The sequence below is a fragment of the Arachis duranensis genome, chromosome 6 (genome assembly GCF_000817695.3).
Source record: "Arachis duranensis cultivar V14167 chromosome 6, aradu.V14167.gnm2.J7QH, whole genome shotgun sequence".
In the NCBI taxonomy this organism is placed as follows: Eukaryota; Viridiplantae; Streptophyta; class Magnoliopsida; order Fabales; family Fabaceae; genus Arachis; species Arachis duranensis.
In genome coordinates, this window is record NC_029777.3 from 89,499,219 (window position 1) to 89,523,186 (window position 23,968).

A 23,968-nucleotide genomic window follows, 5' to 3' on the forward strand; every position below is an offset into this window, starting at 1 on the left:
TAACTCAAATATTAGAATATAACTTTTGTCTTTATAATTATTTGTTTTATCTAAATTCATTTTTTCATATTTTCATATTTAATTTCATAAATACGTGTTAATGTTAGGATATTTAAAAAAAATATTATAGATTAATAAATTTATTTAAAAAAATACATTTATTTAAAATAGGACGACCATGGCAAACAAACAGGGAGAAGTGAGGGAAGAGATTATAGTTTGATTTTTATTTTTAGGAGAAGAAACGATTTTGCTAAAATAAGGAGTACAAACTTTGAATTAAGAGGCTATGATGAATATTGTTTGTGGCAGAATGTTAAATTTTAGCCATTTGACAATGTTTCGTGCTAAATACAAGACATACTCATTTATTTTTATCACGATTCAACGTTAGTAGTTAAAATTTGGTGGCTAAAATCGGTTTTTGTGGTAGTGGAAGGTGGCTTTAATATATTGGAGACCGAACTCTTAAGTTACTATTTATATTTGAGCATGACACTATTAAACCCTAAAACCCAAATAAAAATAGTATCTAAAATCCAAAAGATAATATATCTAAAGTCTTAAAGATAATATCTAGTATTATTCTCATTAATTCCAAATCAAAAGTAATTATGACTTATTCAATTTAGATTTTATAACAATAAATGAAATTATCATTATATAAGTCATTTAATTTGAAATAGCATAATTTGTTATTATAATTAATATATGTATTGCCCATAAAAAATAGAAAATTAATAATATAATGCTTTAATTTTCTTCCTAAGTTGAAGTTAAAAGACTTGAAAATATCCAAAACTTAGGACTTTTCATGAATTAAATATAGATACCTGTAACGAGAGTAATCATCTATGAACTTAATAAAATACCGTTGTCCATTCCAAGAGATAGTAAAGAATGGGCCACATATATCGGTATGTATCAGTTTTAAGACATCTTTAGCTCTCTCGACACCTAATTTTCTTTCGTTTGTTCTTTTTCCCTTTATGCACTCAATGTAGACTTCAAAGTCTGCCAAATTTAAGGGTACAAGAATCCCATCCAACACGAGCCTGTGAATTCTCTATTTAGAGATGTGATCTAGGCGTTTGTGCCATAATAATGTCGAATTCTCATTTAGTTTTTGTTTTGTACCTGTTTGTAGTATTTTATTATTACAGGAATTCAAATCAAGCCTATATAGATTATCTATCAAATGACTAGAGCAAATTATTTGAATTATAAAAGAGACTGACTTTATTATTTTTGAATGAACAAAAATAACCTGATTTGTCCAAACGAGAAACAGAAACTAAATTTCGTCTAAATGACAATACATAAAATGCCTCAAATAAATCCAAGTAAAATGCACTCGTGGAATATAATCTAAAAGTGTCTATAGTTTCGACTGCAACTATATTATCGTCTGCCACATAGATGTATCTTTCAGCACCACTTGGCGATCGGCTCCACATGCAACCCTACATAGAACACTTACATGAGTAGTAACAGCAAAATCTACCCACCAAGTATCAATAGGTGCATAACTTAAACTAGCCTCAGAACAAACGAAAGTAAGAATCATACCCTTCTTTACGCGCCAAGTGGCATATTTGGTACAATCCTTTTTCATGTGTCCCACCTTCTTATAGAAGAAGTAGGTTGAAGCTTGATCCTGTTTTTTAGCCTTTTGTGTTGAGAATGTGCATCTGTAGTAGTATCACGCTTTCTTTTATACTGAGAAGATGAAACCATGTGAGCACTTTCAGTCTTATCTTGCTGCAACCTCTCTTCTTCTTGCACATAGTGAGATATAAGCTCATTTAGGGACCAAGTGTCCTTCAGAGTGTTATAACTCACTTTGAATTGTCCAAAGTGTGCAAGAAGGGAGATCAAAATGAAATGCACGAGTAAATTTTCAGATAACTCTAACTTTAGTGTTTTCAATTTAGAAGGAAGATGAGATATTTTCATAATGTACTCCCTTATGTTCCCTTTACCTTTATACCTCATGGAGACAAGTTTGCTCAAAAGACTACTTGCCTCCGCATTTTTATTCTTAGTAAAGAAATTTTTAACATCTTTCAGGAACTGTTCGGCATCTTTATCCTCAGTAATTGAGTCCCGAAATGGCTCAGGAGTTAAGCGTTTAATGATCATAATGCTCATTCGATTGGATCTTTTCCACTTCTCTATTTTAACCTCATTGAGATTTTCTAGAGTGGAAGTGGCTTACTCCTCTCGAAGAACTATATCCAAATCCATACAACCGAGGACAATCTCTAAGGTATCATTCTAAACCTTAGTTTGAACTATTTAGTATAGGAATACTGCTAATTTGTGCAAAAACATTGATAGCTAAAATCATAGTTTCTAGATTAGAACAAAAAAATATGCAGTAAATATTCGTTAAATAATGGAAAAAAATTCATATTGAGATATCTAAAACAATATTAATTTTTAATTTTTGGATAAAAAAATTAACTGTAAATGATACTTTTATTGTAGTAATTAAATATTGTCAAAATTTTTGTTATACATCAAGCCTTGTTTTGGACCGACTGAATGCGCATATGGAAACTTAAACTTCGCAACCTATTTATTACCGCATATATTTTCTATTAATTGGTCAAATAATAACTTTTCTTTCGGCCGATTATTTATCACATAATTAATAGAAAATAAACAAAAGCATGTAATGCTTTGGCCAAAAAATAAACTTTTTTGGGCCGACTACTATTTGCATAAATAATAAACATTATTTTTTATTACTCAAATATTATTAATGTGTATATATAATTTGACCAAAAATAAATCTTTTTTTGAATAGATTAATATTCACATAAGTAATATATGCATACTAATCTTTATACTCCAAAAAAATAATCAATTAACTTTATACCAAATTAATGACACACACAATTAAAACGAAAATCACTATGTGAAAATTGTTACAACACATAGACTTCTTTCTCTCTAACACCGGCACCCCAGTACACCCACATTCTCTCAAAGCAAATATCTAACTACACCTCACAACACTCTCTAATCAAAGAGTATAGAGGAAAAGAAAAATCAGATACAAGCTTAAAGTGTTTCCGACTGGTGCAAAAATAAATGGAGAACTTAGCCTCATATTTATAGCCTAGGCCACCCACTCCGTTTGCTATCCTAAGCAATGTGGGACTAATTCAACCAAATCCTAACAATCCAAAATATATATAACTTTGCGGTGCGATGATAATAATGTAAATTATGTAAATATTAACATATTTTGAATAAAAGAATAATAAAATTGAATATTTTTTATAATTAAATTATGAATGACTTTGATATTATTTATTAAAATAAAGTATTTTATTATTTTAAATCATCTATATTAAATCACTAAAAATATATTATAATATAAAAATATATTTTTACTCATAAAAATTAAAAATTAGAAATAAAAAATAAATGAAAGAGTAGTCTCAGTCTTCTTCAACCAAAATTTTTTATATTTTTAATAGGACGGCTGAATTGCAACTTTTTCTTATGAAAAAAGAGTTGTTGAGACGGTTTAGTATATTGGAGACCGAACTCTTAAGTCACTATTTATATCTGAGTATGACACCTGTTAAATACTGAAATCCAAATAAAAATAGTATCAAAATTCCAAAAGATAATATAACTAAAGTCCAAAAAAAAAATATCATTTAATTTCAAATTAAAAATAATTATGATTTATTCAATTTATCATTTATAACAATAAATAAGTGTATCATTATATAAGTTATTTAATTTAAAATAATATAATTTATGATTATAAAATTAATATATGTATTTTTCAAAAACAAAATTAAATAATTAAATAATTTTCTAACACTAAAATCTAATATTCACGATATGGATGTGTGATTTGGCGTTTGCTTAATCCAACTATTATTAATAATCAGAAGAACAAACCCAATCCCTTTGTACAACACCCTTTATTCCAGCGTTATCTTTCTCCCATTATTTTTTCGCTTCTAAGTCAGCAAGTATTTATTTCGCTGAAAAATTGCATCCTAAGTTTTTTTTTTTTTTTCACTGGTAACATGTTTAACACTCTCACACCAAGCACACTAAATTCTCCTCTCTTCTAATCCATTATTTTTTTAGTATACTTTGCAGATCAAATATTATAATAAATCAACAGACACTCCTAGGACAACAACACCTCTTATTTTATCCCAACATACAAAGGTCCTCATTACAAATCCCAATAGAAAGATATCTGGTTCTAGTTCACAGTAACGACTCCGCTCATGGAAACTTCCACGAAACTCATCTCATTGCTGACACCCTGCTCTGCTTTGCAAAAAGAACACAATACGTGTCCATCACCCATCCAACAAGAGAGAATTTTTGTACATCTTTATGGATTTAGATTAGTACACTAGAGCGACTACCAGTTTTTTTTTTTGGTGACTAGAGCGACTACCAGTTTAATTATGTACTTATAATTACTATCCGTGAAAAGCTAATTTTATAAAGAAAAATCTCATAGAACTAAAAAATAGTTGAATTTAATCTTTTTTTTTTTTATATTTGACACTCATCAAGTCCCCCAGAAACAAGGAAGTGAACGAAGAAAGCTCAATCCCATAACAATTCAAATAACAAAAACAACAAGAGACAGCATAAAAACCATAAAAAAAACTATCACATAAGAGCCTATTAAATGTCTGCAGCATTTCATCATGAAACACTCCATAGCCATCCCCAGTCCACAAACAACAACATTAAAAATCAGTATCTAGTACTTTTAATTTCAAATTGCTAAAAAATTCTTACCACTCCACATCACAGAACACCTTATCAATCCTACTCAATAACGTCCTCCCACACGTAGTAAATTTTCTTCCAATTAAATCTAACTCCAACATCTCTGATTGTTGAACCCACTCTTTAAATTCTTGACTGCTCTAGGAAAAAGATGAGCACCATTTTCTCTCACTAATATGCAACGCCTCATTGAAATCTCCATTACAAAATTGGAACTTGGCACTTTATTTTTCCCTTTGTTACCTCTTTCCAGAATCTCCACTTCTCATCTCTATTATGTGATCCATAGAGAGTGCAAATTGTATAATCCAATCATACTTCTTTCAAAAATCCTTATATAACAATCCAATCGAACTTTTATCAAAAATCATTTTATAACAATTCATTCCCTCAAACATATAATATCTCACCAGCATTGTTTTATGATTTTACACCCGCCCAATTTAGATTATTGTATCTCAATATCTTCCTAACCAGACCTCAATCCACACTATCTTTCTTAGTTTCCAACAAACCAATAAAATCCAACGTAATCTTAATAATTTTCTTAACCATTTCAACTTTCCCTTCCTATCTAGCCCCATAACATTCCAAAATACTATTTCATTAATGGTAAATTTTCACACCTAATCTAAGAATATGTTCGCCACTTATCTTCACCGTCTTGTTGCCTTCCCTTTTAGACTTCTTATTTTGCATTATGCTCTCCTCTCTTGTTGAGGTGCCTTCGGCCTCTAGAGTCTTTAGGATTCGTTCCTCTTCGTCTTCTTTTTCTTCTTCTTTAAAAATATACCTGCATCTCTGCATACTTTAATCATGTTTAATGCCTCACTGCCTTCCTTTGTTTTTGTGTTTTCTCATTCATGTTTCCATCACAAGCACTACTTTCTTCACATATTGTTATCCTTTTGGTCCAAAGTCTCCTTCTCCATATATTCCCTATATTGAACCACCTTTTTTTGGGCCAAAGTAATTGGAAGCCCACTTTCGCATATTAACACCCATCCCTATCATTCAACATCCTTTTATTCGAGAAGTCGTTATCTTTCAACTCAATTTTCAAACACTGCCCTGCTTCTCCAACGTAACTACCCCATGCACTCTCCCTAACACTTTTATTCAATTCCCACCGTTTAGCAATTAATTCATCTAGTATCGGATCCCTTGTTACGATTCTTTTACACTTTATCACTTCTATAACAGTTTGTAGGGCTTCTTCCGAACTGTTAACCTGAGACGACATCATTTTTTCCAACGGCGCTATTTTTTCCGTTCTTGGCATTTTCTTATTTTTTCGCAGATCCCTTTAGTACAAGCTCATATTCTCTACATCTTCACTTCATTCATTGGACGCGCTTGTACATTGTATATATCTCTTCCAAATTTTCTTGCAAAAATCTCAAACTTTTCACTATAACCCATTCATGGACCGCTTCATCCATTTTCACTATATCCTTGTTGAACTAACGGAGCGACTGCCTTCTGTAAATATTATCCAGCATAATTGTCTTCCCCCAAGACTTACAAATCCTCTTAAACGTCTCCTTCACCATATATGTATTGGAACCCCCATCATTTCTATCCACGCCCGTTTGAAATGACTCCACATAAATCTCATTGAGGTCGAAGTTCATAAAAAATACTCAACAATATCAGATCATTTAACTCCTTATTCCTATTTTCAACTGATTCGAGCATTAGTAAGCTTTAAACAAACCAAGGTCCCTACACTTAATTGTTCTAGGTCCTCTCTATCTATCCTTGATGGCTTTTTTCATTAATGCAAACTTGATTGGTTCGAAACATTTCCGTATTACATTCCTTTCTTGTCTCTCTTTTTGAGTCTCCGACACCTCTGCCACCACCTCTTATTTATTTGCATCATCCTTCTTCGCTATTGCATCTTTTCTATGTCTCTGATTAATCCAGCCTAACCTTCCCTCCTCTCTAATATTATATTCACTGATGCGGTTCTGCCTTTACTTTAATATATCTTCCTATATTCGAAGTTCTTTCTTTCATTTCTTCTGAAATGACTTTGATTAAAACTCACTAGTCTCCATCTTTTTATGTTCCCTGCACGCTCATTGGCTTGTCCATCGCTCATCTGTTCAGTCTTCATCTGCCTTTCAAATCTCGCTCTTGGAATCTGAATTCTTCTACCTCTAATTAACACACCATCTAAACTTTAATAATCTCCGGTTATCATTAGTCCTCTTCATATATCTGTTCACCTTCCTCCAACTATAGCTTCTATTTATTCCTCCACCATCCACCTACTCGTCGTGTTTATCATAATATTTATGCTCTCCGTGTCTTATTTGCTATTGGTTCACTCTCCATATCTTCTAATTGCTTCATTTTCATCGATTACTCTGAATTTGTTTTTTCCTAGCTTCTTGATGAGTTGGTTTGAGTTTCTTGGTGCTAGGTCTTTTATTGAGATGTTGACAAAAATATATGCTTTGTTTGCCTTTGTATTCTTTAGAGAGATAGGTTAATTAGTTGAAGGAAGAGAGGATCATAGAAAAGAAAAAAAAAAGGAGAAAGTAGAGACCAATGTTCTGAAAACCGGACCGGACCGGCCGGTTCGACCGGTTTAACTGCGAACCGACGATACAAACGGTCCGATCCTCCTGCAGAAGCCGTCCTTGAAAGAACCGGCGACGAACCGGCGAACCGGTAACCGGCCGGTTCTACATAAACGACGTCGTTTCATTATATAAAAAAAAGAACCCCTTAACCCGACCCGACCCGAAGAGCACCCTGACCCGGTGACCCCAACCACCCCCCGTTTCTTCCCCCGAATCCCTAATTCTGTGTGTTGTTCATCTTCGTGAGAGAAGAGAACAGAGAATGAGAGAAGACTGAAGCTGAACCCTCCACGCCCGAACCCTAGCCTGCCACCGCCCCCTCCTTCGTCGCCGCGGTCACCGGTCAACAGCGCAACCGCCGTCGCCTGGTCGTCAGCCCAAGTAACCCTCCTTCTTCGCCTGGTTCCCTGCCCAGTAGCCAGCCGTCTGCCTCGTCTTCATCTGCCCCGTCCCATCGTCTTCATCGTCGCGCGGTGAGTAACTCGTCTCTGCTCATCTTTGTTCTTTACTTCTTTGCCTCTGTGAACTTCGACTTGCCTCTGTGAACTTCAACTTGCCTCTGTGAACTGACTTCCTCTGCTCATCTTTGTTCTTTGCCTCTGTGAACTTCTTTGTTAGTAACCTGGTTTACAGCTCAATTTTTGTTTGTTAGTAACTTGGTTTGCAACTCAATTTCTGTTTGTTAGTAACTTGGTTTGCAGCTCAAATTCTGTTTCTTGGTAACTTGGTTTGCAGCTCAATTTCTGGTTGTTGGTAACTTGATTTGCAGCTCAATTTCTGTTTGTTGGTAACTTGGTTTGCAGCTCAATTTCTGTGTGTTGCTCAATTTGTGTTTGTAGTTCAATTTGTGTTTGTAGTTCAATTTCTGTGTTCCTCAAATTTCTATTTTGTAGCTCAAATTTGTTACTGTTTTGTACTTTGTTAATGCTGGAAACTGACTCGGTTTTGCATATTTGTTGACTGGCTGAATTTCTCAAATTTGTTCTGCATAATTGTTAATGTTCATTGTGTAGATAGAATTGTTAATGTTTATTGCTGTGGCTGTTTTTAATTTCATATATGTTTTATTAATTTTAGTTAGGGAAGATAGTATTAATCAAGAAGCAACTGCTGATAACAATGATTCTGTGAATAATAACATGCCTGCCGATACTCCTATTTCGAATGATGCTGCTAATCCTAATTCCCGTAGTGCTAACGATAGTTAGTCACAAGGTTCTTCGAACCTTAGGGGAAAAACAGATTTAGCTTGGAAATATGTTGCTCTACAAACAGTGAATGGAAAACCACAGTATCAATGTTTATTTTGTCTACAAGTTTTCAATGGAGGTGGAATTCACAGAAGCAAATATGTTTATTTATGTTTCATGAAATACTATATTGTTTCATTTGTAATCTTTATCATAATAAATTTAACAATGCGGCCAATTATGTTGCTGCTGGTAGGCTTATCAATAGAAAATATGATAATATCTATTGGTCACCATGTGTTGCTCATTGCCTTAATCTCATTGACACAATATGATCCAATTGATTATGAAAGTATCAGTCAAGTTGACTTTTGGGTGACTGAAGATGCTGTAGAGAAAGAGCCTGATCTTCCTAGTAATGTGGATGACTTATTGCGTGAGTATAGTATATTTAGTTTCTAATGATTTATTAGAAGGTTGTTAGTTTATCATATAATGATAACATTTCTATTTTATTAGGTGAAATTGATGCTGATTTATATCAAAGTGGTGGTGGTGGTAGTAGTGGTCTTTATGCTGCATCTCTTTCTTCTGCTGATCAGGGTGGGAATGAAGGTGAAGATCATCCCACCGAAGCAGATTTGCAACAAGTTCTTGCGGATTTTGATTGATAAACCATGATGTTGGGATTTAATATTTAGATATGCTTTTATTACTATTTAACTTTTGAGTTTGGATTTTGATAAGATCATATGTATTTGGTTGATGATATTTTATGTAGTGTTTTAAATTTCGAAGATATTTTAAGATTTATATCAGACTATAATTATATTTTAGGATGTGTATTTATAATTTATTTATTATTCTACTCTAAACGGTTTTTCCGGTTGAACCACCGGTTGAACCGGTTAGACCAATGAACTAGTGAACCAGTGACTAGAGCGATTTGATGACCGGTCCGGTTTTCTGAACCTTGGTAGAGACTATGATAGATTAGGAGTGTATAATATAGAGGAGTGAAGTCATCGATTAGTTTCGTGTAAATTATATAAATTATTTACTCTTTTAATCCTATTAATTCACATTGTTCACACATTATTCAAAAATATTGTTGGTTACCTATACTTTTCCAATATTTATAGAAGATATGCTAAGAAGTTATTATTTATGTAATTAATATATTAATTTAATTCAAAAAATGATAAATGATAAATTTTAATTTTATCCCATGCATTGTGGGCTATTAAACTTGCAATTTTAAATATAAACGAGCTAATGTTGAGTTTGATCCGTGAAATTTTTAGCATTTATCAAAACAGTTCTTAATTTTTGGAAATGACCAATTTGATCTCTGAATTTACAAATTGTAAATCTCTTCTGTCTATAATTCAAGTGATGTTAACACAGCGTTAATATTGTATTGTCAACATGATATCTGTAACAGTAAGGTGGTGTGACTAAGATTTTAGTATAATTAAATAGATGTTCTAAATTGGTTACTTAAACTCATTTTGATTAATTGATTTTATACTGGTAGAGAGACTAAAATGAGTCGAAGTAATTAATTTGAGACACCTATTTAATCATACTCAAATAATAGCCATGTTATCTTACTATTGGAGATGTATGTCACGCTTTAACCCTTTATGTCAATATTGTGTTAACAACATTTGAATTAAGGACGAAGGAGATTTACGATTTGTGAATTCAGAAAATGGTTTGGTCATTTTCAAAAATTAGAGATTATTTTGATTAATATTAAAAATTTTAGAGACTAAAATGAATATATATATATAATTACATAACCAATAAAAAATAACATATATATAATTTTTTATTTTTAATAATATATTATTGAAACGGTTAATTTGAACATGGTTATGTATTTGAAAGAGACATTATCAAATATCAAATTAGTAAATAATCATTATTAGTCGGTGGCATGCACAAGCTTATTTTAAAAAAAAAGTAGTAATATAAATAATCATTATAAGTAACTCATCCGTTATTTAAAATGATTATAATTCGGTTTAATTGTCCATGATGAATTATAACTAAGTTTTAGTTATCATTCATTCTTTTTTTTTTAACTGAAATTTTTATTATCGATTTAATAATGATCATTATTTTCATCTTAACAAGTATTCACATAATAAATTTTATAAATTTTATTTTAGGTAATATTTTATATACATAAAACTCTTAAACCTCTTAAACATTCTTCTAAAGAAAGAAAAAAGAAGGAAAAAAAATTTAAGCAATTGTTAAACCATATGATTTAGAATAGGATAAATTGTGATTGTGAGTTAGTTAAGTTTAGACTTAGACACACATAAGAGAAAGTATATTATGACCTTGGCCACACCCTCACCTTGGCCACGTTTCAACCTTGTTAAAAGTCTTCATGACTATATATGCATGTAAAGAGTTTTATATGGTAAATCTCAAGAGAAAGACCAATTAAGAAAAGTATTTTCCATAGATGAATAGGAAGAGAGTTTTAACTTATATATTTGAAAGTGATACACTATTTTTTCAGTAACTCCCATGTTGACCAATAACAATTCAATTAGTTTTAAATTATATGTAGTATTAAATATTTCTCAATTATATATATTTAAGTTTTGAGTATTGTCAAAATTCTAAAACTAAGTTTTTAAATTGTATAAGGATATGGATGGTTTAGGTATAACCTTTCTCCTTAATTTTTCATATCTTTTGGACATAATTACATGAGGACATGTAATAATTTAAGTGTAAAAGAGTTGAACTCAATTTATTGACTAAAAAATATATACGGTCACTTGAATCTTAATTAATTTTTCTAACTTTTTATGCAATTTCAGTTGGTTTTGAATTCTCTCTTTCAATTTTGATAATTAACAAGTTAAATTGATTTTGCTTTTAATTTGAGCATAATTGGTTTGATATCTAACTAGTGTCCTAACAAGTTTTGTTTGAGTTTTCAGTTTAAAATACAGGGCATCATTTAAGGAAAAGGCTCACAAAGAGTTATAGTGATTGGATTGGAGCAAATTTAGAATTGTTAGAAAAAAACTCAAACTCTACAATTTTTATATTAAATATTGTGAAATAAATAAATAAGGAAGAGAAATAAATATAAAATAGAATAATAAATATGCTTTTATTTTATTATAATAATTTATTAATATTATATGTTGTAAGATATGTATATATTTATAAAGAGAGATATGTATATTAGAGCGAGAGAAATATTGCTCCGTAAAAAAAAAAGATTATTATTGTTTGCTTATGTTTTTCTCGGAGGCAATAGACCTCTATTTGTACATGTATGGGGGAGTCTAATTTTAACATACATTTAAGATTATCCTTCCTTAAAAAAGTAAGCTCCACATAGGAATGGGCATCTACGTCCCATTCTTATCACAACACTTTCCCTTGGATGCTCATTTAGGATTATGCCTTATTAAAACCATACTAAAGAAAAATTCAGTGGAAAAAAAACCTTAGTGAAGAAAAAAGAGTACAAAATCCTTTGTGATAGGAACTGCCTCATTAAAAACCTTGTCAAGAAAAACCCAATGGGAAAAAAACCTGACCAAGGGAAAAAGAGTACAGTCTCCCCCTCTTGTCGACATCATTTAATGTCTTGAAATCGGCGTATCCCAATCTCATGTACCAATCTTTCAAAGGAGGATTTTGGGAGTGATTTTGTAAATAAATATGCCAGATTGTCACTTGAGCGGATTTGTTGGACATCAATTGTCCCTTGATTTTGAAGATCATGAGTGAAGAAGAATTTGGGAGAAATATGTTTTGTCCTATCACCTTTGATGTATCCACCCTTAACTTGAGCAATGCATGCTGTATTATCTTCAAACATGACAGTTAGAGTTATCTTATGATCAATCAGTCCACATGATGACATGATATATTGGATCAAACTCCTGAGACAAAAACACTCACGACTTGCTTCATGTATCGCTAGTATTTCAGCATGATTAGATAAGGTTGCTGTTATCGTCTGTTTTGTGGACCTCCATGATATAGCTGTACCACCATATGTGAACAGGTATCCTATTTGAGATTTCCCTTTGTGTGGATCAGACAAGTATCTGGCATCTGCATAGCCAACTAATTGTGACTTGGATCCATAGGGATAAAATAATCCCATATCAACCGTTCCATGAAAATATCGAAAGATTTGCTTGATTCTGCTCCAATGTCTTCTGGTTGGAGAGGAACTATAACTTGCTAGTAAGTTCACAGCAAATGATATACCGGGTCGTGTATTATTAGCAAGATACATTAGCGCTTCAATGGCACTAAGATATAGTACTTCAGGACCAATGATATCTTCATTTTCTTCCTTAGGACGGAATTGATCCTTCTCCACATCCAAAGATCTTACGATCATTGGGGTACTTAATGGATGTGACTTATCCATATAAAATCTCTTCAAGATCTTTTCTGTGTATGTCGCTTGATGAATAAAGATCCTATTTTTTGTATGCTCGATCTGCAGGCCGAGATAAAATTTAGTCTTTCCAAGATCTTTCATCTCAAACTCTTCTTTTAGAGTTTTTATAATTGTTGGAATCTCTTCAGGAGTCCCAATGATATTTAAATCATCAATGTACATAGCAATTATAATGAACCCATATACAGATTTCTTTATGAAAACACATGGGCATATATCATCATTCTTGAATCCGTTTTTGGCCAGATACTCAGTAAGACGATTATACCACATTCATCCATATTGCTTTAGACCATATAAAGATCTTTGCAATTTGACTGAGTATAACCCTTGCGAATATTCATTGGATGGTTTAGATATTTTTAGTCCTTCAGGGACTTTCATATAGATATCCCGATCTAATGAGCCATATAAATAGGTTGTTACCACATCCATTAAATGCATTTGCAGTTTATGATATGCAGATAAATTGACCAAATAACGCAATGTTATCACATCCACTACAGGGGAATACGTTTCTTCATAATCTATACCAGGTCTTTGTGAAAAACCTTGTGCCACAAGTCAGGCTTTGTAGCGCACAACTTCATTTTTCTCATTTTGTTTTCTCACAAATACCCATCGGTATCCAACAGGTTTTACATCTTCAGGTGTATGGACTACAGGTCCAAAGACTTCGCGTTTTGCAAGTGAGTCTAATTCAGCCTTCATGGCTACTTCCCATTTTGGCCAATCATTTCTTTGTCGACATTCTTCGACTGATCTTGGCTCAAGATCCTTACTTTCATGCATGATATTTAATGCCACATTATATGCAAATATCTCATTGATAATTGTCTTATTTCAGTCCCATTTCTCTCCTGTAAAGACATAATTTATCAAGATCTCGTCATTTTCACAATTTTTAGGTACCTGAACGTCTTCTGACGTTAAAATTATATCAGAATTTTGGACAACTGCAGGTGTCTCTACTATGTCTTTTTCAATATGAATCGTATTTACCTCTTTTTTTCGAAGATTTTTGTCTTTGGAACCGACAGGCCTGCCACGCTTCTGGCGTGTATTTGCTTCGGTGGCAATTTGTCCAACTGGGACATCAATTTGAATTGAGGTATTTTTTGCTGGTATATACGACTTGGTTATCCTCTTTGTATCAAAAAATGCATCAGGCAATTCATTTGCTATTCTTTGTAGATGTATAATCTTTTGAACTTCTAGTTCACATTGCCCTGATCGAGGATCTAGATGCATCAAGGATGATTCATTCCAATTAAGTTCCTTTTCAGGAAGCTTATTCTCTCCCCCTAATGTTGGAAATTTTGATTCATCAAAATGACAATCCATAAACCGGGCTTTAAGTACATCTCCAGTTTGTATTTTAAGATACCTCACTATAGAGGGAGAATCATATTCACCATATATCCCCAATTTTCTTTAGGGTCCCATTTTAGTGCGATTAAGTGGTACAATGGGAACATATATTGCACACCCAAATATTCTTAAATGGAAAACATTTGGCTGCTGGCCAAACGCTAATTGCATAGGAAAGAACTGATGGTAACTCGTTGGCCTCAAACGAATAAGTGCTGCGGCATGTAAAATAGCATGCCCCAAACCGAAGTTGGGAGATTTGTTCTCATAAGTAAGGGTATAGCAATTAATTGGAGGCGTTTAATAAGTGATTCTGCTAACCCATTTTGTGTGTGAACATAAGCTACTGGATGTTCAACACTTATTCCATTAGCCATATAATAAGCATCAAAAGCTTGGGAAGTAAATTCACCAGCATTATCAAGACAAATTGCTTTGATTGGATTTTCTGGAAATTGTGCTTTTAATCGAGTAATTTGAGCCAGTAATCTAACAAATGCTAGGTTGCGAGAGGACAGTAAGCACACATGTGACCATCTCGAAGATGTGTCTATCAAGACCATAAAATATCTAAAAGATCCACATAATGGATGAATAGGTCCACATATATCACCTTGAATCCTTTCTAGCAATTCAGGGGACTCAAATCCAACCTTTACTGGTGATGGCCTTAAAATTAACTTTCCCTGAGAACATGCAGCACAACAAAATTCACTAGTTTTAAGAATCTTTTGGTTCTTTAGTGAATGTCCATGGGAGTTTTCAATAATTCTCCTCATCATGGTTGTTTCCGAATGACCCAATCGGTCGTGCCAAGTTATGAATTCATTTGGACTAGTAAACTTCTGGTTTACAGTGGCATGTGATTCAATTGCACTAATCTTGGTATAATATAACCCAGATGAAAGTGATGACAACTTTTCTAATATAACTTTTTTATTTGAATCATGAGTTGTGATACATAAGTACTCATGACTTCCCTCATTCATAGTCTCAATATGATATCCATTTCGGCGAATATCTTTAAAGCTCAACAAGTTTCTTTGAGACTTGGTAGACAATAGTGCATTATTTATTATGAATTTTGTTCCTCCGGGAAACAAAATTATAGCTCTTTCGAAGCCTTCAATCACATTACTTGAACCAATAATAGTATTAACACATTCTTCTTTTGGCATAAGATGGGAAAAATATATATCACTTTTGAGAATAGTGTGCAAACTTGCACTATCTGCAAGGCATACATCTTCGTTATATATCCTTGCCATTCTCTTCAAAGACAAATAATAATAAAATGAGTAGTATGCACAGTTTAAATTAAATATTTGATCGGAATTATTTTTCTAAGAAATACTGCACATAAAAATAATGTCATATCCTAAAATTTTATTTTAAAACATGACATATTTAATGATTTCAAAATTCATAAACATTAATATTTCATTATTTATATACATCATATTTGAAACTTAGAAAATAAAACTTAACAATAAGTTCTTTACATTATTTATTTACATGAATACTTAACAATCTCACACATTAAACTATTCTATCATTGATCAAATGACCAATATTTCCTTCAGGATCCTCAAAGAAATCAGATACATCATAATGAGTGGTGAAATTTTCAGCATCATTTGAAACGAAATTCGATTATTTTCCCTTGTCGTCCTTTTCCAAAGATGCCTGGTAAAGATCGACTAGGTGCCTTGGCGTACGGCAGGTACGTGACCAATGGCCATTTCCACCACAACGGAAACACTTCTCCTCTGTTGATTTATTCTGCCCGATATTTCTTTCTTTATCCCACTTCTGGTGAGATCCTCTCTTTTGAATATAATTCCTTTTCCTTCCATAATTTTCCTTGTTATTAAAACCTTGCCATTTACCTCTTCTTGGGTAATTTGCTGCATTTACTTCAGGAAATGGGGCGGCGCCAGCTGGGCGCTGATAAACCACTATTTCATGATAAATCTTGTGCTTAAATTGAATGATTTTATCAATTCTTCACCTACTTATTCATATGAATTTGCATGGTTTTGCAATTTCTTCCTTATGATATGACATATGAGAAATTATGTTTCTTATGCTTTAAAATAATCAAATTTAATTATCCTTTATTACCATTAGATGCCGTGATTTGTGTGTTGAGTACTTTCAGGTTTTATAGGGCAGGAATGACTTAAAGGATGGGAAGGAAACATACAAAAATGGAAGGAAAGCACAAATTGGAGTTTTGGAGAAACTGACATCGATGCGTCCGTATGGACGACGCGAACGCGTGCTTAGCGCAAAAGAGAATCGACGCGAGCGCCTAAATGATGCGAATGCGTGACCTACGAAAACGCAACTAACGCGAACGCATGACTGACACAACCGCGTGGAAGAGAAAAACTCCAGATGACGCGACCGCGTGACCCACGCGGACGCGTGACGTGCTTGATCTGCAGAACTTGCAGAAGTCGGCCCCAGCGACTTCTGGCCCAGATCCAAGCCCAGAGAACACAGATTAAAGAGTTATAAATGGAGGAATCCATCCATTCATGAGGGTGGAGACTGAATAAATGATACAACATACATTCATACATAGTTTTAGGATTTAGATGTAGTTTTTAGAGAGAGAGGTTCTCTCCTCTCTCTTAGGATTAGGATTTAGGACTTAGAGTTTCTCTTAACCTTAGGATTATCTCATCTTCATATCAGGTTCAATATTCCTTTATTTTGACTTCTCTTATTCGTTAATTATATATGTTGCCAAATTGGCTTATGGATCATTCATGTTATGATTTTCTTAATTAATACACATTGAGGTATTTCAGACTTATGATTGCTTTTCCTTATTTATAATTTAGATTATTTACTATTGGCTTTAGTTGATTAATTGGTGACTCTTGAGTTGTCAAACTCATCGTGATTGATAATTATTATTCTTGCTGATTAATTTAGATTCCTATAACTCTAGTCTTTCCTTAAGGAGTTTACTAGGACTTTAGGTGTTGAATTAATTTGTCCACTTGACTGACCTTCATAGTTAGAGGTTGACTTAGTGGGAGCAAAAGTATAATTCTCATCACCATTGATAAGGATAACTAGGATAGGACTTCCAGTTTTCATACCTTGCCAAGAAATCTCTTCGTTATTAAGTTATTAATTTCTGCAACCCATTTCTCTTGCTCAAAACCCTTTTTAAAACCCAAAATACTATTTTCCATAACCAATAATAAAACATACCTCCCTGCAATTCCTTGAGAAGACGATCCGAGGTTTGAATACTTCAGTTTATAAATTTTATTGGGTTTGTTACTTGTGACAATCAAACGTTTGTACGAAAGGATTTCCTGTTGGTCTAGAAGCTATACTTACAACGTGATCATATTTTTATATTTCTTTACCGATAGGAAATCTGATCGTCAGGCGCACTTCATGATTTTTCAATAGCAACTCATTGTTGCGTTCAGCAACAAGAAGGCAAGAAATTAACTCAGAATATTTTTTAAACTATTTTTTTTATACTGCTGTTGCAGGAGCACATTCAAGGCATGTAAGGTTGAGAAAGTTTTCTCCAACATATCATGGTCATTTATCTTTTTCCCACATAATTCCATTCATGAGGTGATTCGAAACATTGTAGAATTATATTCATTTATAGATTTAAAATCTTGTAAACGCAAGTGCGTCCATTCATATCGGGCTTGAGGAAGTATCACCGTTTTCTGATGATTATACATTTCTTCAAGGTCTTTCCAAAGATCTGCAGGATCTTTTAATGTGAGATATTCATTTTTCAATCCTTCATCAAGATGACGATGAAGAAAAATCATGGCTTTGGCTTTATCATTATGGAATGCATTATTTTCAACCTTAATGGTATCTCCAAGATCCATTGATTCAAGATGAATTTCAGCATCTAGTATCTATGATAAATAATTATTTTCAGATATATCAAAAGCATTGAAATCAAGATGGGACAGTTTCAACATAATGAAAATTTATTACCTGAACCTTCCTAAAAATTTGATCAGAGTCTCGTGCTGATAACGTATTGTGAAATAAATAAATAAGGAAGAGAAATAAATATAAAATAGAGTAATATAAATATGCTCTATTTTACTATAATAATTTACTAATATTATATGTTATAAGATATGTATATATTTATAAAGAGAGAGATATGTATATTAGAGTGAGAGAAATATTGCTCCGTAAAAAGAAAGATTATTATCATTTGCTTATGTTTTTCTCAGAGGCAATAGACCTCTATTTATACATATACGGGGGAGTCTAATTTCAACATACACTTAAGATTATCCTTCCTTGAAAAAGTAAGCTCCACATAGGAATGGGCATCCATGTCCCATTCTTATCACAACATTAAACACTTTCTCCAATTCTTAATGATTCTATGTGTAATTCACAACCAGAGATTGGTTCCAAGAATGTTCTGAATGTTGTCAATCATAACTTCTTCATATTAATTTGATCATAACTTGAGTTATAGAGGTCCAAATGAGACAGTTTTAGTAGCATTAAAAAGCTAACATCCGTGACTTTAAAATGATATGTCTATGTTTATAATGGACAGTGAATATGAGTCGTGCATGCCATCATTTTTTGCGTCGCTAATCAAGCCTCACTTGACACCATTAATGAAGCACATAGCTCACATTTTGGGCCTCCAAAAGCCCTCAAACTTCAGATTTCTTTTGAGCATTTAGAGAGAAAATATGAAGGAAGAAAAAGAAAGAGAATTTAGGTTAGTTTTAGTATCATATTTTTATATTTTTAGAGAGAGAAGCTTTCCCTCTCTATAGAATTATGATAAATTTAGTTAATTTCTCTCTAATTTTAGTTTCTAATCTTGTTTTAGTTTAATTTTATTTATATTTTCTTGTTATATTATTTTAGTTCATTAGCACTTTCTTGTTACTTTTTCTCTTTTGCTATTTTTAGTTTATGAAATTTTGTTGAATTTATGTTTTTCATGAATGAATTTGATGTTTCATGCTTTACTCTCACTTATTTGAGATGTTATTATTGCTTTTTTAAATTGGGTAATTGTAGTTTTTATTATTCTTACAATTTATGAAATTTTGTTTATATGCCTTTCAAGTATTTGATGAAATGCTTCATTTAGTTATAGAGTATATTTTTACTTTTGGCTTGGGTTGAAAATTTGGGTGAACTTAAGTAATTAATGTCCAAGTCGATTGATAATTTAGATCTATTAATTAATTTTATTTCTACTAACGCTAATCTTTTATTAATTCAATTAGTAAGTTGGTTAGAACTTATGGATAAGATTAATTAAGCCTAATTGACCTTTTTCAATTTGTAGAGGTTGACAAATTAGATTTGCTCATTGTAATTATTATGTTGTGGTTAGTGACAAGAATAGTGATTCTTAACCCTCAACCCTTGCCAAGATCTTATAGGATTTGAACTTACTTTCGTTTTCTAGTTGATTGTCTTCATTTCTCCTAGTTTAATTCTTTTTTTTTTGAAGTAAAAACTCAACACAATAAGTTAGAGTGCGTGAACATAGAACAAACAAGTACAATTCTAAATCTTAGTCATATCCGACATAGCCATCAACAACCATTAGAGTCAACACCTTGCCATTTTGGTAGCTGTTCACCGTTCTGTTAATGATATCCTCTACACCCAAGTGCTTTTTTTAAAAAATCCTGTCATTCCTTTCGAGCCAAATATTTCAGATAATAGCAAAGAAACTAAGCAACCATCGTGTGTGCTCTCTCTTCCTTCTTGGAGCTTCAATCCAACTCTCAAAGTGTTCCTTAATATTTCATGGTACCGACCACAGTCTACCTGACGCAAACAACCAAGCACACCACACCTGCCACGAATACTCACAACTAATAAACACGTGAAACATGTGCTCTTTCTCTTTTTCACACAATACACAAAGATTATCTTCTTGCCCAATAACACCTAGACGACACAATCTCTCTTTAGTGTTTACCCTACCTACCAATACAAACCAAATAAATAATTCTACTCTTGGTGGAGCATAACCTCTCCAGATAGTGCTAATGAAACTATAACTGGTGATATCCTCTGGGAGAATTTCTGCCTGCATAACCCGCACAAAGTTGTTAGTAGAATAAATGCCCTTTTTTTTTATCCAACTTCCATATAACTCGATCCTCTCTCACATTAGTTAGCTCAACCAACTGTAAAGTTTCATGGAGTTGATTAAGTAACTCCAACTCCCATTGGAACAACTCCCTCCTCCATTGAAAATTTCAAATCCATTCTAACCCATTCCAGAAACCACAATCCCATATAACAGAACCTCGTTGGTTTGAAATTGAAAAAAGTCTAGAAAAAATATCTTTCAATACACCGTTTTGTAGTCAGATGTCCTCCCAAAACCAAACTCTCCTTCCATCACCTAAATCCCAACTCAATTTCCGAATCAACTTCTCCCTTACACGTTAATGAATAATTTGTAACTGATAAATATTCTTACAAGGGCCACCCTGATTAGGAACAAGTTGACTAACAAGCATTTGATATCTAGTTATTGATTGCTTCTTTAATTTTTTGTTATTTAAATTTTCATCAATTTCAATCAAACTCCTGATTTTTTCATAGTTAATGATTGAACACTCTATTGTGATTTCTAAGGAGAATAATTCGGAACTAAACTACCAGTTATTGATTTGAACGGTGACATTTTAAATAAAACTTTGAGAGTCTTAAAATTGTCGGTTTAGAGTTATAACGAATTTTTAACTATTTAAACTTATGAATTTCTAAATTGGTCTTTTAACCGTCATCAAGCTTCAAATCAAGAGCATAAACATTACCTAATTATCTCTTAGCAATTTTTCAGTTCCGACTTATATAGTTAGTTTATTCATCACATATGAAGCGTTTCTAAACCTATAATTTCAAGATAAATGTTATTAATCTTATTATCAATTATTGAAATAGTTTATTATCAATAATAGACACGTTGCTTTTTCTTGCCTCTTTGGCATTGCTTTGTCTCTCCTAATTATTTTGTCATTTTATTGATTTAAATAATACTATTATATCTATATTATTAACCAACTCATGTAATTTATGAAAATAAGCAATGAAGGCACAAAAAAAAGGGGGATTCAAACTTTATTTTCTTTCCCAACCCAGGTTGGCACAATCAGTAAGACCCCATAACTGACTACAACTCCTTTCAAATTTTCTAATAACATCATCTAGTGGTATACAATTTGTTGCATATAACATGCTCGACTTTTATGTTTTCATCAAGAATTTCGGCTTTGTACAATTACAAGCATTTGATCAAATAACAAATTTGATTTTATTATCTTTGATATATGATCAAGAGTAAAATTACATAAGATCAAAACAATTTAAGCATGAATAATCTCTTGCTTTCAATATGCTAGTTCAAAAACTTATCTTCTATTCTATCCTTCTAGAGATATTGAATCTTTTCATATTAGTTTAGAATTCATATATTACTTGTAAATATGAGTATTTGCTTTATTCTGTATTTTATCTTGCTCGGCTCTATTCACAACATTTATTCTAATTGCTCTTTTTCTTCTTATGTTGTCGACTACAAAAGCTTCAAGCAACTTACAATGGTAATGACACTTTCTAATTGGTTTTAAGTAAAACAATTGTTTTGCTTGATTTTTGTCGACTTCGACACAAGTATCGATCAAGCCTGTATCAAAAATCTCAATTTGGGGAGCAGATACAACTCCTCTAAAGAAGCTAGCTCGTCTTGGGACTTATTAGTCTTAGTGTCGATAATAACTTTGTAATCAGTGGATAAATACTGAAACTTATATTATTGATCATAATAAGGTGCACAAATAAAAGTTTAGTATAAACTAACACAAAATTAATATCAAATAAACTTGAAATGAAACTGTAAATCAACAAATATGAGATGAATTTAAAGATAATGCCCAAATGAATTGAAGTTGAAACAACTGAAAATAACTGAAACTAAATGAAAATGAAATAAAAGAACTAAGCAAAATTACTAAAGTAAATTGACTTTGTACACTCACATGCACTGGCACTTCATGATCTTCCATTGCGTTAGTGTGATTGGAATTTTTGTAGAGCTTTAGTGTAACTTTGCAGTGTTGAAAAATGAAAGTCTCCCTAAAATTCTGACTCTCCTATTTTTAGAGAAGAAATCTGTATTCCACTGAGTAGTTATGGGTTTCTTACCCAAGTTCTTGTTTTACTTACTCTTCAATTTTAGCCACCCACATTTTTACCATGTGTTGAGAGTCGAGTAATAGTCCTCACGTTCAGACTAACATCTGTCTCTTAAACACCAATTTATTTTACACGTTTTATTTGCATCCCTTCTTAGTTAGACTTTACCTTTTTTTCTCCTACTTTGACTACTTCTGTTAATCAAAATACTCGTGTTGACATTTATACTTCATAGTCAAAATAATTGCTTATGTCGAACTTTTGTGCTAACAACAACATAATGAAAAACTACTTATTCTTATTGACATGTTAACGAGATACATTTCTTCTTGTTCTTTCTCAATTGTTTTTATGTAATGCAAAATTTCTCTGGTTATTATTTATGTTTTTATTGCTAGTAATTACTATGTTATTCTTCAACTGCTTTATAATTGCTCAATGCTCATGCTGCCCTATTCATGTTGTTTTTTCATTCTCTTCAATTATTTGTTCTTGGAATAACATGGTTTAGCTTTAGCTTTAGCCGATGTATTCAAAATATGCATGTACAATGGTAATGCACTTTCTAGTAATGTCATTTCAGTGGGTTTGACAATCTCAATGTTATTCATTTTCTCATTGTCTATCCTATAAAATCAACTAGTATGTATGCTCCTTATGATGTCCTCAACTTTTACCTGACATTTACTAAAGACACTGGCAACTTAATCTTACTATATATGCTTAGACAAGAGTTTATCAAAATTATTAGTTTTGTAAAGAGATTCTATTTTTGTCAGTTTTTTCCATGGATTGTATCCTTTTCGGTTTTTCCCTTATTTGAATAGTAAATTATTCATTGTTTATCAATTGCTTACATAGTCATCTTTAACCTTTTTGAACTAGAACTGTCTCATTATTATTTCATGAAATGCTAAAGTCAGCACAAAAAGGAGAATTTGAAATCAACTTAGAAGGAAAATAAAAGACTGATAAACCACTATTTTATGGTTTATATTGTGTATAATTATGTGGTTTTATCATGATCTTTACCCACTTATTCATTAATTTAGCATGCATTTATATTTCCTTTCTGGAATTATTACATGGTTGAAAACTGCTTCCTAGAGACTTTTTATAATGCATTTTAGTTCTCCTTTATCCCATTCGATGCCGTGATCTGTGTGTTAAGTGTTTCAGGCTTTATAGGGCATGGATGAGTTGGAGATTGGAAGGGAAGCTAGCAAAAATGGAAGGAACACAAGAAATTAAGGAGACAACCAGCGAGAAGTGACGCGGCCGCATGGCTCACGCGCTCGTGCGGAAGAGGAGAAATCGCGGTGACGCGACCGCATGGCTCACGTGACCGTGCGGAA

The 23,968-nt window shown here is 32.4% G+C and overlaps 2 protein-coding genes across 2 annotated transcripts; one reads left to right on the forward strand and one right to left on the reverse strand.

Annotated features, from left to right (window-relative positions):
- Positions 1 to 1,611: 1,611 nt before the first annotated feature.
- Positions 1,612 to 2,151, reverse strand: LOC110276902 (uncharacterized). Its single transcript, XM_021133996.1, has one exon. The coding sequence runs from the start codon at positions 2,149 to 2,151 to the stop codon at positions 1,612 to 1,614; it is 540 nt and encodes a 179-aa protein (XP_020989655.1).
- A 4,061-nt stretch (positions 2,152 to 6,212) lies between these two features.
- LOC110276129 (uncharacterized) lies at positions 6,213 to 9,678 on the forward strand. The gene is made up of 3 exons (XM_052263089.1): positions 6,213 to 6,378; positions 7,630 to 7,855; positions 9,175 to 9,678. The coding sequence occupies exons 1-3, from the start codon at positions 6,213 to 6,215 to the stop codon at positions 9,251 to 9,253; spliced, it is 471 nt and encodes a 156-aa protein (XP_052119049.1). The 3' UTR covers positions 9,254 to 9,678.
- The last annotated feature ends 14,290 nt before the right edge of the window (positions 9,679 to 23,968 follow it).